The sequence below is a fragment of the Peromyscus californicus genome, unplaced genomic scaffold, assembly GCF_007827085.1.
Source record: "Peromyscus californicus insignis strain IS unplaced genomic scaffold, ASM782708v3 Scaffold_15__1_contigs__length_86483966, whole genome shotgun sequence".
NCBI lineage: Eukaryota > Metazoa > Chordata > Mammalia > Rodentia > Cricetidae > Peromyscus > Peromyscus californicus.
Window position 1 is genome coordinate 26,724,065 of NW_026294447.1, and position 17,816 is coordinate 26,741,880.

Below are 17,816 nucleotides of genomic sequence, written 5' to 3' on the forward strand. Positions count from 1 at the left end.
TAATCTCAAAGTATATTAAGTAAAATAAGCTAGAATTAATGGCTATGTCTTTTATAGAATCTAAGAAGGCAAAGATATAGGAACAGAGGCTAAGTATAAAAGGAGGCTAGTGACTGCATTGGTGTGCAATGAGACATTTGGAGATAATGGGAATGCTTTATATCTTGAGCATGATGCTTGTCACATGACCATATATACTGGTCAGAGTTTACAGAAGCAACCAGATGTGGTGGCTCATGCCTGTAGTGGCAACATGGAAAAACTGAAGAGAAGATTGCCTCAAGTTCAAGACATGGGCTGCACTATGTGTTATAGAACAACCTTACCAAGAGTTCTTACTCTGCCTCATAAAAACACATATAATATGTATGAAATCATTGAGTTTAACTTTCCAGAAATTATAACTCAATAAACCTAATTGCTAAAATTTGTGTGTATTCTTACTTGATGTCATATATATGTTTCACTTTCATGAAATTTGACCTAAAAATAAGACTATAAGTAGAAAAGATACAAAAATACAAATGGTAAAACATATATATAAGGATATAAGTAAAAACAAAAATTTTTTAACATAGAAATGAGTTTATTTTGAATGTTTTTCCTAGTTTGCAGGGATATCTCACATATAGTTATGGAATACATAAGGCTAAAACAACCATTCAAACTTCTTAAATTTAATTACAGAATAAATCTGTTAGAATTCCTTAGCCCAGATAGAAAACAAACTAATATCTTGTTCTTAAGCTTATATGCAAATATCCAGACTGCTGCATGCTTTTATAATTTTCCATTATTAAAATAGAAAAGTTACATTATCCAGTGTTCATTTTCATTACACTAATTAATTTTCTCATAATTGTGTTTTTATTATTTTTCTTATTTACTGCATTCTTATGCAAGAAACTAATTCCACTGAATCATATGCATTCAACAAAATGCTAAAACTCCAGAATTTAAATTACTTTTAATTATTGACAGTGTAGTTTTCAAGGTTTGAAACATTTGCATGTTCACTGTCAAAGACTATTTAAACTGAAACATAGTATTTTCATGCAAATTGAACTTTGAATAAATAATACTAAAACTTCACTTACTAATACCTTATTTTTAAAGTAATGTTAAACTCTTTTTAACATTTCTTAAAACTTGTGGAAATGATGGTGGGAACATGGAAAATTATTTTAAAATTACAACTTTGAACCCTACCAGAATAAAAATACAGATAACAACTCACTGCAAAAAGCTAGGAGAAAATACCTTAAAAGTTTATGCCACAAAATACTGATAAATCTGTAAGATATAGAAAAGTTTACCTTGTTCCAAACATCGCACAATATATACATACATGAAAACGCCACCAATCCTGCTAAGATGTAGAATGATGATGGTTTATCAGAATAGAATAAACTCAATTTAATATTTTGTAGACTTAGTTGCCTATGTGTTAAGATAATATCCTTGAGCAAAGTATATCTAGCTATGAAAGCTGCCATCAATCTACTTTTTAGGGAAAAATTTTCCCTTGCAGAAAAGGAATTGAAAAGGTTAACTTATATCTGTAAGAATCAGGTCATAGTTTTGTGTATCAAAGATGGCTTGACAACATACTTAGAATTTTCTGAGTTTTACTGTTAATAAAGTTAAAAGAAAATCTAGTGAGATCAAGCATTGGAGTCACATTAAATTTGTATCTGAAATGCCCATTGTGCTTATCTCTACTCTAGATACTTCTCTGAACTCATGTTCCACATTCTCAATTCTGTGTATAAAGTTAAACATTGCAGAAGGGCATATCTGATAATACAGATAAAATAAGGTTGAAGCTTAGTAACTAGCCAAGTTAATACACTTACTAAATTTTGTCTTTAGTATGTCTATTACCCATATATTTCTACTATTTTTGTAGAGAACTGTGATTGCTAAAAATATGGCTAGAATTTTAAACTAACAAAGGGTTTGACTCATATTCACACTTCACCCTGTGTTTTAACATGCCAAAACTAATATTTGCAGGCAAAATTGCTGTCAATGCAGCAAGCCAGAGAAACTGCAGTTGAACAGTACAAAAGACTGGAAGAAGAACTGCAGACATTACGAGTTTACTACAGGTAAAACATTTTATACTTCAGTTCAAGTGAATATTGTGTGAGAAACTCCTGTACCTGATGCTGTAATTGTGGCTGAAGAAACTCCTCAATTAAATTAAACTCTGGGGATTTAAAACATTTTATAGCATTTAAATTACCTGGAATATTTATTTTTTACCTTTCATTCCTACATTTGGTAACATTTCAGTTTATACCATTAAATTTACATAACTCATTAAATAATCAGTCGTCTAAGTGAAGCCTGGTTAGTTGAAGTATTTGCTCATCTAAATGCCACCTCTAAAGTTATGTGTGTACATATATATGTGTATGTGTGTGTGCGTGTGTGTAAATAGATATATAAGTAGATAGATAGACACGTATGCAAACAAAATGTATGTATATAACATGAGCTTTCACTTTTTACGATATGCTATGAGAAATTTCTATGGAAATGTCACTAAAAATGTTTAACAAAATTATTTCATTTCTATTCTAGGACTAGTTATAAATAGTGCATACTATATTTTAAGGATAAATAATTGTTTTATGATACTTTGTTTCAGGTTTCTGTGGGGTGTATGAGAGAAGTATTTTGAGTTAAATGTAAAATACTGTATTTTCATGATGGACAGTGATAAAAGAAATTGTTTGATGTATAATGAATGCCCTGTTTAATTCTTGACTGCTAAGTCTAAAGCTACCTTAAGTCTGAAGTGTAAAAAGCCATTGAGGCTCTGGGTTAAACTTTAATTGAATTTTTCTCAGACTAACATTGTTAAATGCCTAAAATATAATTAAATCAAAATAAATTTTAATTAATTGCTATTATAAAAATATTATGTCATGATATATATGCTTCATTATTAATGTATGAGATAGCAGCAAACCTAGCAGTTTATATATTAATAACTGCAACTTCTTATTAATAATGTTCATGGGTGCTACTTGGGTATAATTGCAAGTGCTAGGGAATAAAACACCAGTCATTTTTGACAGCACAGATGTCTCAAGCATTGTGTTTGTTACCTGTATTGACAGTTCATGAAAACAAAATTCTAATATCTTCCCAGAAAAAAACAAAACAAAAAAGAAACCCTGCTTTAAGGAAATATCAATGACATCTGCATTAGTTGGTTATTTTGTGGCTTGAATTGTATTCCTCCCCCTAAAACTAGGCTGAACTTCCATAATTTCTTAATGTGAGCTTATTTTGAAATATGGTCATTACGGAGGGAAACTAGTCAGAATGTGGTCATTTGGGTGAGCCTTAACCCACTATGACAGGCATTTTTATAGGAAAGAGGAAACTTGTATACTGAGTCAGATAGACACTGGGGAAATACCGCGTGAAGATACACAGGCAGAGGACAGCCATGTAACAGAAATGATGCAAAAGACTGCCACCTAAATGCAAACACTGAGTTTGTCTGGGAAGATTAACAGTCAGCACAGAGAGGATAGTCCACCTGACATGTGATTTCAGTCTTCTTGTGTCCATAACCATCCAGTTTATAGTACTTTTTTTCAGCACCCATAGAAAACTACCACATTTGTAAGATGCCACATGTGTGGGGGTGGTTAATTTGCTTCTCCAATTGTGGTCAGTGTCTAGGGAGAGTGTACAGGTAGACAAACCCTAATGGTAAAAAAAATCTTGCTATCCCATTTTTTTGTTGTTTGAATAGCAAAATGAATATTACAGTGTTTGTATGGATTATGTACTTTCTTAACTGTAGCTACCATTAGAATCAATTTAGTTAGTCAATAATAAACCCTGGTTTAGTTTCTAGTACCCACAATGAACAACTTACCACGGCCTATAACTCCAGTTCCAAATAATATGACATCCTCTTCTGACCTCCCAGGTCACCAGTACAACTGTGCAAGTGCATAAATGCAGGCACACACACCTACAGAAAGTAAAAAGGACGAAATCAGCCTTTAAAAGAATCATCTTAGAATCTCCTAAATCTAAGAGTTACGTAAGCTCTTCTAAACAGAGTTAACAATTACTACCTTAAAGATACACCCTAACTGTCAGGTTATGAGAGAGATAGAACTCTCATCCAGTGACTGATGGAAGCAGATACAGAGATCCGTGGCCAAGCCCCAGGTGGAGCTCCAGGAGTCCAATCGGTGAGAGAGAGGAGGGATTATATGAGCAAGAGATATTGAGACCATGATTGGAAAAAGTACAGGGACAAATAGCCAAACTAGTGGAAACACATGAACTATGAACCAATAACTGAGAAGCCCTCATGGAACTGGATCAGGCCCTCTGGATAAGTGAGACAGTTGATTAGCTTGAACTATTTAGGAGGCCCCCAGGCCTGTCCTTAGCACATGAGCAGGCTTTTTGGAACCTAGGGCCTATGCTGGGACACCTTGCTCAGCCTGGGTGAAGGGAGGAGGGGACTGGACCTGCCTCAACTGAATCTACCAGGCTGAGCTGAATCCCCAGGGGAGTCCTTGCTCTGGAGGAGATGGGAATGGGTGGTGGATTGGGGGGAGGGTGGGGTGGGGGTGGGAGGGAGGACAGGAGAATCCGTGGCTGATATGTAAAATTAAATTAATTATAAAATTTTTTAAAGATACCTAAAAATAGACAAATTCATATAAATAGAAGTTAGGATGTGACTTCTAAAAGTATCACTATGCTAGGGGGAAATTGTGTCAAATGAGAAGCAACTGGGAAGCCAGAAAATACTGAGACTTCAGACTCAAGAGTGAAGATCTCTATGTCTTCTTTTTACTTCATGTGCTAGTGCTACAGCCAGCCCCTGAACAATCCATCAAGGTAGCTTAGTCCGTGGGAGCCAGGAGAACACAAGAACAGTGGCCTCTCCACACCAATGACATATCGTGGAAAGCTTCTGGCAATGCCAGGATGCCCAGTGGAAGTGCTAACAACTTTATCCTGCTTGGTGAAGTTGTCTCCATGGGAACATTGAAGTATCCAGAGAGCCTCTGCAGACATGTTAGGCATTTTCTCTGTACAAAAAGGTATGGACCACCTGCTGACTGACGAGCATATAAACAATATGTTAAAACATCTGGATGCCCAACTCACTGTTCCAGAATAGATAATTGAGACTCTGTCTAGAGACCACATTATCATGGTTAAGATGAGGGAAAGACTCTACAGAAGGAACTGCAAGGGAACTACAGGATCTGGAACTGGAGTAGATGAGGCTAGCCCAGAAGATGGAGGATATGAACATAGACGGTGAGAGCAGCAATAGATTTCAAGGTAGCCCAGAGACTGTACATTATACCTTCTGGATAGAGAGCACTAAAAGCGTAGAGTATTGATGTTGCAACAGCTGGAACTGAGTGAGCATCTGGGAGCATGGAGATTTACCTGTGGTGCATGCAGGTCCAGCTAGAACAGGTGAAGAATAAACAGCTGCACAAATGTCTGCTGGGCGTTCTCAGTAACATCATATCAGCTCTGCCTGGGGAAAGGCTGCTTTTCACCCAGTACAGCATGAGTGGACTGCAGTTCCATAACTATCAAGTCATTGCCTAAGGAAACCATTTCTACCTTTAGTCTTTGACTGTGGTCATACTGAACTGTCATTGCTCTGTGATGTTTGATTGATAGCAGATTGGACCATGTGTTCTGTAAGGCCAGTCTAGAGAATGTTCTATGTGAGCTATGAATTCTGTCTTGAATTAGTAAGTTTATTACGCACATAGCAATCAAAAGTAAAGGGATAAATAGTAAGCAGCATTGAAGCAGCAGGTAGCTAGCAACATATTATCAAATCGGAATTTACCACATTCAGCAGCGATGACTGGGGTAGTAGCCTGGATGAGAGAGCAATCAAACTAGGGGCCTCCAAACACCCAGCAGAAATACTGGGCAAACTGAGGCAGTCAGCTGGACCTCACAATTGAGATTTGTCTCCGTGAATGAGCTTCTCACGGCTGAGCTGCTCTTTGCCTTCCCACTTCAGATACTTTTATATAGGAGATAAGCAGCAGTAACATCTTTGGAAGTGAGTCACCTTCCAGCTGTCCCCAAGGACAGTGGGTCAATACTCGTGGGCTGCTTTGCTGATTCTGTTTCTTCCCTCCTACAGAATTAGCAGCCCAGCCTGTCCCAGGAAAGAATATTTGGAGGACATTTTGGGAGAACCTTGGAATAACATGACAGGGTCTAGGACAGGAGGGCCCTTCTCACTCTCAGAGTCTACTTTCAGCAAGTTTAAACAGCACATGACAGTGTTCCCATGTGCTGTGCATTATACCATGGGATGATGCCTTTTCTGAACTGCACACAGCAGTTCACGAAAAAGACTGAGAAGGGGGTCATGTTGAAGAAGTCTGACCTCCTCAGGGCACCACTGAATGGACTTTTTCTCAAAAACAGCATCAGATTGTAAAACAAAAGTATACATGCTTGTCGTTCAAAATATGGTGAAAAGTAAAACACAAGTATTAATAGATTTGAATGGTGGCCTAAGAGGATTTGAATTTGATCTCCAGACTTACACATGTGCACACACACACACACACACACACACACACACACACACACACACACACACACTACACTGTACCATGCACACAAAACAGTACGGTTCCCGCCACTCCTGCCTAGGAAGAGACAAAGGGTTTGGAGCGCAGGGCCTGACACTGGTGGCGAGGAAGGAAGGGGTGCAAGGAAGGGAAGGAAGGACTCCTGATTCTTTACGGAAAAAATCTTCAATGACTAGTGGTTGTTCAGGGGAAGAAGATACTCAGTGTTTGTGATCTAGTGTAAGCCCTTTCTCCTCATCTCGAAGGAACTATTATGAAGTCTCTACATTTCCCTCAGGAAGTAAGTGAAATCAGAATATGGTTTATCAGAGGCTAGGGGCGCTGGAGAATCGGAAATCGTATACTAGTAAGGAAAGTGGTGCAACATTGTGTATTCCTTACTGCCAGTGAATCAAACACTTCAAAATTGTTTAAATTGTGACTTTGTTATTTTAACATAATTTAAAAAATTGTACAGAGAATTTTCTGCAAGGATATTCAGACACTTATTCTAAATGACATAAGGGCAACATTCCTGAGCTGTACACGTTTAAAAAGAAGACATTCCTTAAAACAGCCAAGTTTAAATTTCCTGGACTATTGGAGTCTGATTTAATTTCATTAATTTAACTTAATTAAATCTGAATTAATTAATTTTATTTAAGGAAAGTGAGTAATATTTCTTAGGTGCTAACAAGTCCATATGTGAAATGGCAGCTTATTCGTAAGGAATCCGACTTCTCAAAGCTTCTTATGTTGCAGAAGAAAAGGAAAAGTTACATTCTTGTGGGATAAAACTTATACTAGTCCTGTACTTTCCAGAGACATGCATAGCCAGATAGATCTCATAAATTATTAATTATGTCTAGCCAGGCTTAAAGAAAAATACCTCTTCAGCTGTTCAGATAGATTTACATATACACAGATATATATATTCATATCAAAGGAAATTTTTGACATTTGGGAAAATGTGTTACAAAATTTTAGAGCCAGAGTATTTGGCTAAAGCCAGAAGTCAGAATGCAGCTCAGGAGTGTGTGCCACAAAGGCCACTTCTGCTTCTAACTCTGTACAGCAACTCTGACCTTTATTATCCTTTGTTCCTACTTTTACCAAATAGTGACACTCACTTCTTGAAGGTTTTTTTTTTTTCTTAAAATCGTTTGCTTTGGTTAGGTCCAGAGAAGAGTTTCTGTAACTATAAGCATTACTTTTCTTTGTATAGAAATACATTTTTGAGATTTTATTTGGAGATTTAGAAAATTTAAATGCTGGGAAGACTGGTCCTACTTCCCTTGGCAGAGATAAAGGTAGGGGCTAGTGAGGATGCTAAACCTACCAGTGGATCTGGTAGCTCTTCCACTAAAGCCAAGAGCTGCCAAAGAGGAAAGACCTGAAAATAAAAATACCATTTGTGTAGTATTTGAACCTAGTTATTGCTGTGCAAATGCTCCATCTGTTTCCAACAGCTTAGTTAGTATGAGTCTAGACAGTTTCGCTGGGGAAGAATCTGAAACTTGCAGGGATCGGACCTGTGCTCAGTAATGATGTTCCTGTCATGAACCTGCAGCGCAGCATTCCTCAGCTTAAGAGCCATCATGGTAATAATAGCCTCTTAGATTCAGGGAAGGTAGGCCCAGGTCTCGGTGCTTGCAGATGTTACAGTGCTTCTCTCTATCCCTCTTCAGTTAAAGAAAGGAAGAATAAAGCATCTAGACATGAATCGGGTCCTCTTGTCTGTCACCAGTAAACTAGCATTTCAGAAGCTTGTTTATCGTCCCTGTTTTTCAGCATGGCATGTTCATCTTGCTTCTGTCCATATATCCTGGTGACTCCACCCTCCTTCTTCCCTGCAGTGTCTTTTCGTCTGTAACTCCCAGTCAGCTCTTTATTAACCAAGGAGAGTAATACATATTCACAGTGTACAAAAAGATTGTTCCGCAGCGTTTCTTCCTTTTTTGTCTAATTAATAAGTAATGTTTTAACTGTAATATAGTAAATCTATATATAACAAAAACACTGATCAATAAGAACTACAGTTACAATATTGAGTTCATTTGTATTTGGAAAATTTAGAGAAAATACTCTATTATCTATCTTATCTTCGTGAGTTTGAAGTTTTATACCTAATTTACCTTTTATCATAACTAAAGAAAACTTTAAGTCTAGTTGTTTCATCTTTAACTCCATCAAAGACCCCAGAAGAGTGTAATGTTACTTAATGACAGGGACATCTGGGTGCCTGGACAGTCACCCAAAGTTCCTCTGTAATGTTGGGGCATCCATATTTGGCCTAAAGGCCTAGTATATCTGACAGACATTTTTGAGAAGTAGAGTTTTTTGAAGGACTGTCCTACCTTGTCTTGGCAAAGTTTGACAGTCACTTTCTTTTGTGTCCTGCTGATCCACTTTGAACAGTATACTGTCAGCAATTGAGGTAAGGGCAGTTTCTTTGCCCAAATGGCTAGATTTTGCCATAAAGAAAGCAAACTCCATACAGAGGTTCTTTGATGCTCATCTTTTTTTTTTAAGTAAATTGGTGCTGCCAAGAGGAGATGTGTCTCACTATCAACAAAAGCCTTATGTTATTAAAACATTTTAAGTGCCATATTCTTTAGTTCTTTAAAGTATTTAAAGATCACCTATCTTCTAAATATAACTTTAACTTTGAAAATATATATAATATGACTACAATTTTGTTTATTATAGATGACTACAAACCTATATTTCTTAATTATACATTCCATCTTTAAATGAGTTGTATAAGCACAACATCCAAACAAGAGTAGAAACATACATACAGCATAACAAAAATAACTTTAAATTTGCATCAATAAACTAAAATCCATACCAATGTAAAATAGTTTGAAATTAATAGTTGCTTTTAAGATTAAAGTAGATTCAATAATCTACTCTTTTTTTTCCTATCATTCCTATGTCCCCCTATTTTCTTTTCAGAAAGAGATCCCAGAATCTAACCTCATTTGAATGGTATTTTCTTAACCATGACCAGTAACAACTTTCAACCACTCCCCACCAAACAAAGTCAAACATTCATAATCCATCTTTTGGGAATATGGGCATTGTTTTTTCTAGACTGTTTCCTGTTGTCTATGGGTGCTGGAACATTTGGATGAACCTTAAGGAAATCAGGATAATGGTTAAGTCATGGCTGGAGTAGTTTGTAAGGCTAGGCCATCTTGGCAAGCAGTCTTGAAGCTGTTTTGGATGCAAAACTCTGAGGAAACTGCAAGAGAGGTACTCTGAGATGTTGGATCATCTGGGGCATCCTTTTTTATTGGTGTCTGGTCCCCTTGCTCTGAAAATACATAAACTTTTAAAGGTTTATATCTGCATACATATCTGCATTAATACAAGTATAGACTGTGTGTTATACACAAGTTAGCCAAAGTTGATTTTTTTTGTTTTATGTTTGAGCAGGCAAAATATATGTCATGTGTTTTGTAGTTTTTCTAGGTTTATTTCTTTATGTCTGTAGCCAGGATTTTCAAGGGGTCATCCTGAATCAAACCTGATCATTTCCAACCTTGGATGAATCCACAGGCTTTTATTTTCTGTGGGAACAAAAGCATAACCTCTTCCCCAAAGCAACACATCTTTTGACTTCCATTTTGAAGTCAAGAGTTTTTAAAATATACAGGTTGGGTTAATCCAGCAGCCTCCACAATCCAGTGTGTCTTAGCAGCTATTGCTCATTCATTAGCAATCAAAAAATTTAAAGACAACACAATAACATACAGGATCCAAATTCCCTGTGTATTTTTCATCTTTATGTGGCATTTTTATATTATTTTACTCCTTTTTTAAAGACTTTATTATTGTTAAGCAATATTTTTATTCTGTGACTGTATATATCTTTCACCTTTTCTTTAAAGTCTAATGTATATTTTTAAACACATTGTAACCTGTTTACAGGTTTCTTCCATCTGGATCTGTTTTTACTGAATATCTGTATTTTCTCTGATCCTGTGAGATGAATCTTAAACTGCTATGTCAGCTGTAGGTGTGGCTCAGCCTAGTGCATGGCACTTGCACATTGTGGCTAGTGGTTAGCTCCATCCCTCAGGCAGTTGCTGGGAGATACATCTCTTTACTGTGGCTGGCATGAGAGTGTGAGACTGGGAAGCCATGTTTGGCTCTACTTTTGTGTATTTGAAACCTTTTCTTAAACTTTCTCAGGTTTTATGTGGAAATATGTTGCCCTACAGTGGGTGCCATGTGTAAGCAGAGTTTTTCATAGGGACTGCTAGCCAGATCCCAAATAACCACACAGAGACTTAGTAATATAAATGCTCAGCTGATAGCTTAGGCTGTTACTAACTAGCTCTTACATCTTAAATTGACCCATATTTCTTATCTATGCTTTACCACGTGGCAGTACCCTTTTTTTTCAGCTCAGTGTGTTCATCTTGCCTTTCTCCATCTCCTTGTTTCCCACTCTCTGTTTTTGACCACAAGCCCAGCTATTGGCCAGTCAGCTCTTTATTAACCAATGAGAGTAATACATATTCACAATGTACAAGGAGATTGTTCCATAGCAACCAGAGGCTGCCATTGACGAATATGATTTCTCATATCCTAGCAATCATTAATTGCCAATAGCTCCTTGGGGAGGGGCAGAGCCCTTCGAGATGCTTCCCCTCCATAATGAAATGTTGATGGACCCAGCCTTGTGCACGTAGCCACTGTTGCTATGGGTTCATAAGTACAAGAGCCGTTCACATCTAGAAGACAACTTTTCACAGCATGCTTCCCCAGCCACTGACTTTTACATCCTTTCTACTCCATCTTCTTCAATGTTCTGTCTTCTCAGAGAGGGAAAGATATATTCCTTCTTAGGAATGAGCACACAAAAGTTACAGATTCTAATGTCTTTCACCAGATAGAAGTAGCTGCTTGCAGTGGGCAATGGTTAGTTTATATATATTTTTAATTTAAATATCTGTCTTGCTAGATCTCATCCTTCAGTCCCTGCCATGTTTTCATTCTACCATGGATGGCATAAGAAATTTCCTGTTCAAGTATTTCTTGTTATTTTTCCATTGCCTTCACTCCTTGTTCCCTTCTATATTGTTGAGACATTCTTTTCAACCTCTGGCTCAGCCATCAGTAGTATTTAGCAATAGTATATTATTACACAATAAGTTCTACACTATTTTACCTAGCATACATGAATTTCTAGAGCTTTCACCAACTCTGCTTTTGAATTAAGTTTTCATGTTTTCTTTTCTTAATTATTTTTTGAGATTATCATATAATTTTTTGAGATTTTATTCATTTTATCTGTATGTGTCTTTGCCTGAATGTATGTCTGTACAAAGTGCCCATGGAGGTCAGAAGAGGGGGTTAGATCCCCTTGGGACTCAAGTTGCAGACAGTTTTGAGACACCATGGGTGCTGGGAATTGAACACAGATCCTCTAGAAGATGAGGCAATGCTCTTAACTATTGATGCATCTCTCCAGAAATTTTCTTTTTGTCAGTGACATTGCATTTGTTTTACTGACATGCTGCCTACCACATAATAGATATTTTAAAAAATGTGTTATATGGAATTGACTATTAAATGCACTCTTAAAATGAATTGTTCACAATATGCTTCATAGATACAACAAATGCTTTCCCAGTGTGATATTTTCCCTATGTCATCTCTTTATTCTGGAATAATTCTTCCACTGACCTTATTCTCACTGAACCTTCACTATACAGTTATTTTTCTACTAAGTTTAAATACCAACCCTCCTGTTAATATTTTTCTGCTGTTTTTTTAGCAGAAGTGATTTTATTCTGTTTAGAACTCCTATGATATTTATTCACAGTGTTTCTCTTAAATATATGCTTTATGCTTCTCAGTGTCATAATTGTATGTGTGTGTTAATTTCCCTACTAGTACTTTTGTTCTTTATATTATAGAAAGCCTTCTGTACATATGTGTCAATTAATAAAAACTCAAATTTAACACTAGATTGAAAATTTCTTCCTAAGTTTCTCTGTACAGTAGTTATCTGTGCAAAAATATGACAATTCAAGTATAAAATTTATGAATTAAATTATTGAATATAACATGAACCTAGTCCATTGTCAAGGTTAGTTATTTGTAAAGATATGAAACACATTAATGAAATACATATCACCTACCAACATGATTTCTCTTTTTTCTTGAGCTTACAATGTTCAGATTTGAAAAATATCATCCAAAACTTTGTTTTTAACCTTTCTTGAAATTTGGAATTTTAAGAAGTCTTAGAAAATAAGACTGTTCAGTGTTCAATATAACACTGTTTACTAAAAGACTAATTAGAATCATTCCCCAGAATGCTTGCTGAGTCGTCACATTGTTAAAAATATATAAAATTTGTTGACAAAATAAAAGCTAGATTGCTAACAGAACAAGGAGCTTAGAATGGAGGCTTGGTATATTTGTCAGTGCCCTCCAAGAAGGAGAAAGAAGACTGTGCTTGTGAAAGGAAAGCGACTTACTGAAGAGAAGTGGTTCAAGCAACTGCAGGAGCTGGGAAGCCTGCAGGGAAGCCAGCCAGGCTGAAACCAGGGGAGAGCTCATACTGCAGTTCTAAGTCCTGAGAGGCCTGTTTTCTTCTTCCTAAGAGACTTCATCTTCCTCGGTAAGGTCTAATTAGAAAAGACTTTCTTACACCATGTGAAGGAACCTGCTTTACTGACTCTCCTGACTTCAATTGCAATCACTTCTGAAGCACAGCAGTAACTAGAGTGGCACTGACCAAAGATCAGGGTGTTTTATGAGTGGGTAAACCTGCTCCCGGGAGCCACTGGTCATTAAATGAAAATATTCAGTGGCAGGAGTAGACTGCCTCCCTGCAAGTTCTTGGTCAAGAAGCCTCCAGAAGTCCCAAAACAATATAGCCATTGGCCACTGATGTTGGGTGCCTCCATGTGGAGCGTTTACCCAACCACCCCCACAGTTCCCCAGAGTTTTCTTGAGTGCGAGCAGCAGAGAATATCGCAGAGATAAACAGATAGAAAATAAAGGATAGCCTCGAGAGGGCCTGGAACCTATTCCAACGGCCCCGACTGTCTCTGCCCCAGGGTTTTTATAGAGACGCCAAGGGGTGGAGCAAAAGACCTCCTCCCCCAGCACAGCCAAGTGCAGACCATCTCAGACACCTGCACTCAGGCCCTTGGTCTAATCATCCTCTATGCGGACCTGCTGGGTAAAGCCTCGAGGAACCCGAGAACGGGCTCCCACACCTCCAGATCTAGATGATAAGACCTTATTGCCAAAGATAAACAGAAGAAAGGAGCTTCCTACTGCTGGCTAGCTTTCATAATGCCAGCAGGTACTGCTGAGGGATAAATGCCCTAACAGTGTTATGTGGTGATATGCAGCAATGCCAATGAGGCAAAACAGTATTGCCACTGCTGCAATAGTGCAAGCCTGTTATGGATGTGAGCAACTACTTCACTTTTGGATTTGGTGCCTATACAGTATTATAAACTAGTATTATAAAAAGGTATTACATCTGGTATTATAAATGCAGCCAAAAATTAATGGCTGGGAGGTCACAGACCCTAGTCATGAATCTGCTGCTGTTGCTTTGATAAATGGACATGATGTGTCTAACAATTTGCCTTCTGAATAACAATGATTATAAAATTGAAGACCCAGACATAACTCCACAGACCAATGGACCCCTGAGTTTTTAAGAAGAAGCCAAAAATACACACTGGAGAAAAGATAGATTCTTCAATAAATAGTACTGGTCAAACTGGATGACTGCACATAGAAGGATGGAAATTGATGCATATCTAGCTCCATGCACAAAACTCAACGCCAAGTGTATTAAGACCTAAACATAACACAAGATACCCTGAATCTGGTGGAAGAGAAAGTGGGAGATAGGTTCAAACTCATTGACGCAGGAAAGGACTTTTGGAACAGTCGCTGACCCCTAGTTATCTCTATAGCTTCATTCTTAATGTTTCCACTCTTGGCTCACTCCAGGCACACTCGGCTGTGATCACAGACATTTCTAAGCATGCTTTCTCTGATTTCAGTTCACCCAGAAGGTGATTGCAGTTGGCTTTTTTGTTTTGTTCAACTTTAATTATTCCTGACCACACCTTCTGAAGTAGCCTGGCCCTTCATTGCATCCCTCTTTTAGCTATTGCCCTCTTCTTTTTCCGAGATCATGCCTCCATGACACAAAGATTATATAGTCTTTGTTCACTGTTCTAGAGTAAGTTCTTCAAGAAAAACCTTTTGTATTTTGTTCATTGTGATATCCTGCCATAGATGAATGATTGGTGAATCTTTGATGCTGAACCTACTTTAGGAAGGGAGATAAAAGTGTATGAGCTTAGGGAATGACTAGATAGTGGCCTTGGAAGTGAAGCTGGGGCTACAGACTTCCTATGAAATGTATGGTAACTAATAGGAAGGAAATTTAGCTATTAATCTTTCCCTGATAAACTGAATTTTTATTTGCATGAAGTGCTTTCTTTAAAAAAATTTTAAAAATGGGCTTATAAGACACTGATTCTTGTTAGTCTTCAAAAATTATTACTATCCACAAATAACCTACACAGAAATAAGTACCTATGAAAGTGGATTTTATTAATTTGACACCTTATAATGAGGAAAAATATAAGGGAGGGCTAAGGTGATGGCTCGGTGTGTTAAAATGCTTTTCCTGCAAGCATGAAGTTTGATTTCTCAGAGCCACGTTAAATCAGATGCATATCTGTAATCTCAGTTCTTTCACAGGAAAATGGGAGCAAAGACCTGCCAATCTCCTGGAGGTCTGTGCTTGCTAACCTGAAAACAGGAGAGAAGGGCAGCAAAAGAGGGAGGCAGAGATGGAAGGAGGGGGAGAGGGAGAAGAGAGAGAGCACCTGTCTTAAATAAGATGGAAGGTAAAGACCTACACCCAAGATTGACCTATGAGCTCTGCACACCTGTCATGGTATACACATGATTACAGTCACACAACTGAATATGAATACACACACAATGGACACATGTATACATACATACATACATACATACATACATACATACATGCATGCATATAAACACATGCACAGGAAGAGTGTACCATTTTGTTTACAAAAATTCTTTATTAAAGAGGAATAGCATTATCTGTATTACACAATATTTGTCTTTCACTTTCTTATTTTTTACACTGATTTTTATACAGTTCATATAAACAATGTGATGAAGTTTTAAACCCCCACTGTATATACCAGAATGAGTTTACAAGCAAGAATCCATTTTCCATTTGTATCATAAAGTTTATAAATAGGTTAGAAGACTATTTAGCGAAACTATCACAACTTGTTCCATCCAGTATTCAGATTAGAAGAAGAGGGTGCCTTTTTGAAAAGTTGTCCAAGCCAGGAATAGTGGCACACGCCTTTAATCTCAGCACTTGGGAGGCAGAGTTTGGTGAATCTTTGAGTTCAAGGTCAGCCTGGTCTACAGAGTGAGTTCCAAGACAGCCAGGACTACACAGAGAAACCCTGTCTTGAAAAACCAATAATAACAATAATAATAATATGAAAAGTTCAATCCTATGAGCATAAACTATGACCAGAAATGACAGTGAAAGCATGCAATTCCTCTCTGCCTTGGAAAACTTCACTTAGTACAGTTAGAGTTTTAGCATATGTGAAATATAAATATTTCATTTATGTTTTATTTATAGAACATGTATACACAAATAAGTGCACTAAAATGTTTATTAACTAGTTAAAATATTTGACAAATGGAAACGATAGTTCATAATTGGAATTGTTAAAGAACATTTTGATTATTAATTTCAAAAGCAGTGAGTCACAAGGGTAGCACACGGTACAAGATATAATACTGACATCTTTAAGCTACCTTTGATGTGTATAAACTTTTTAATGCCACTGCTATCATAAAGAGCTAAGTCAATATTGACTAAGGATGCGGGTGATGGTCCAGTAATACCAGGCAGGACTCGCAGTGCTGCCAGGCGTCCGGGATTTTGCATTGTTGTTTTGCCATGGGGCACTTTTACATGGATCATCTCCCAGAAGGATGAATGTTTACCTGCAGTTAAACATTTAAATGTGTAAATGTTCCAGGTTCAATTACATATGAAGTAAAGTTTTTCTCTTTATATCATTAAGTGCTTTCTCTACAGAGTTAACAATGATGTTAGCAAAAGTTCATTAGCCAAAATGGATGTAATTGTTTCCCCATAATTACAAACAAACAAACAAAAAAAAAGGTCATGTTAAGTCAGATAAATTAAAAGTTATTTTGTTCCACTTGAAATTCCAAACCTAAGATATGAAATTTTTGAATTTACTGTGGCTTAACCTACTATCATGTTTTTAAGTTTTAGATGATTTACCTTATGTCTTCTTCCTTTTGTGTTCATAAGGATTCGTGTCTATTAGTAGTCTACTAATAAAATACCAGGCATTTACTCAAATGGTTTTTAAAACTGCCTGGTTCTGACTGAAATAACAAACATATAACATCCAGTTGCTCTGTAAAACAGTAAGGAAGTTCAGAAGCATAAGCATTTATACATTTGTTTTTATTCTATATTAGTCTGAATATTTTACTTTAATTCATGAAAAATCTAGTTACTTTCTCACTTGGTTAGCTATTTTGAACAACAATTTTTCCTAAAACATCAATTATATGAGACAGGGTAAAAATTGCTATGTTCTTGGATGCTGCACACTCCTAACCTTAGACTCTGCTGTGGAGACAGCATCACAGCCTGCTGATGTTTGTTGATGTTTGCTCATCTTTTTATTGGTAAAAAATGTTGTTTTGCATTCATTCTTTTCATATGGTATAATGCTTTAATCCGGAACTAACACTACGGTAAGACAGATGGTGTATGTTCTTTCTAGAAAATGACCTTTGACAATTAATTAACCTCTCAAAGCCTCAATTTCCTGACATGTAAAATAAGAATTCTAGTTATCCTGCCCCATTGTAAAGAATAATCAAATGAAACAATGCATCGGCAGTACCTGGGTGTAGACCCAGGAAGTGAGCTATGGTCATGGTCCTGCCATCGAATGTAGATTATCATTGTTAACTTTTCCTTGAAAATCTATCAATTCACAGCTGGAGGGGTGTTTTTGTTTTGTTCTGTTTGGTCTTTTACTATTTTTTAGTCTGAATGTAATATTATGACAAGAGTGTAGAATC

General features: G+C 36.9%; 1 protein-coding gene across 5 annotated transcripts in view; it reads left to right on the forward strand.

Annotated features, from left to right (window-relative positions):
* Mipol1 (mirror-image polydactyly 1) overlaps window positions 1–17,816 on the forward strand; it is a 297,757-nt gene that overhangs the window by 191,618 nt on the left and 88,323 nt on the right. For all 5 annotated transcript variants that reach the window (XM_052738577.1, XM_052738576.1, XM_052738573.1 and 2 more), the window contains exon 9: window positions 2,017–2,111. In XM_052738577.1, the coding sequence (XP_052594537.1) occupies window positions 2,017–2,111 (95 nt within the window). The remainder of the gene's footprint in view (window positions 1–2,016; window positions 2,112–17,816) is intronic.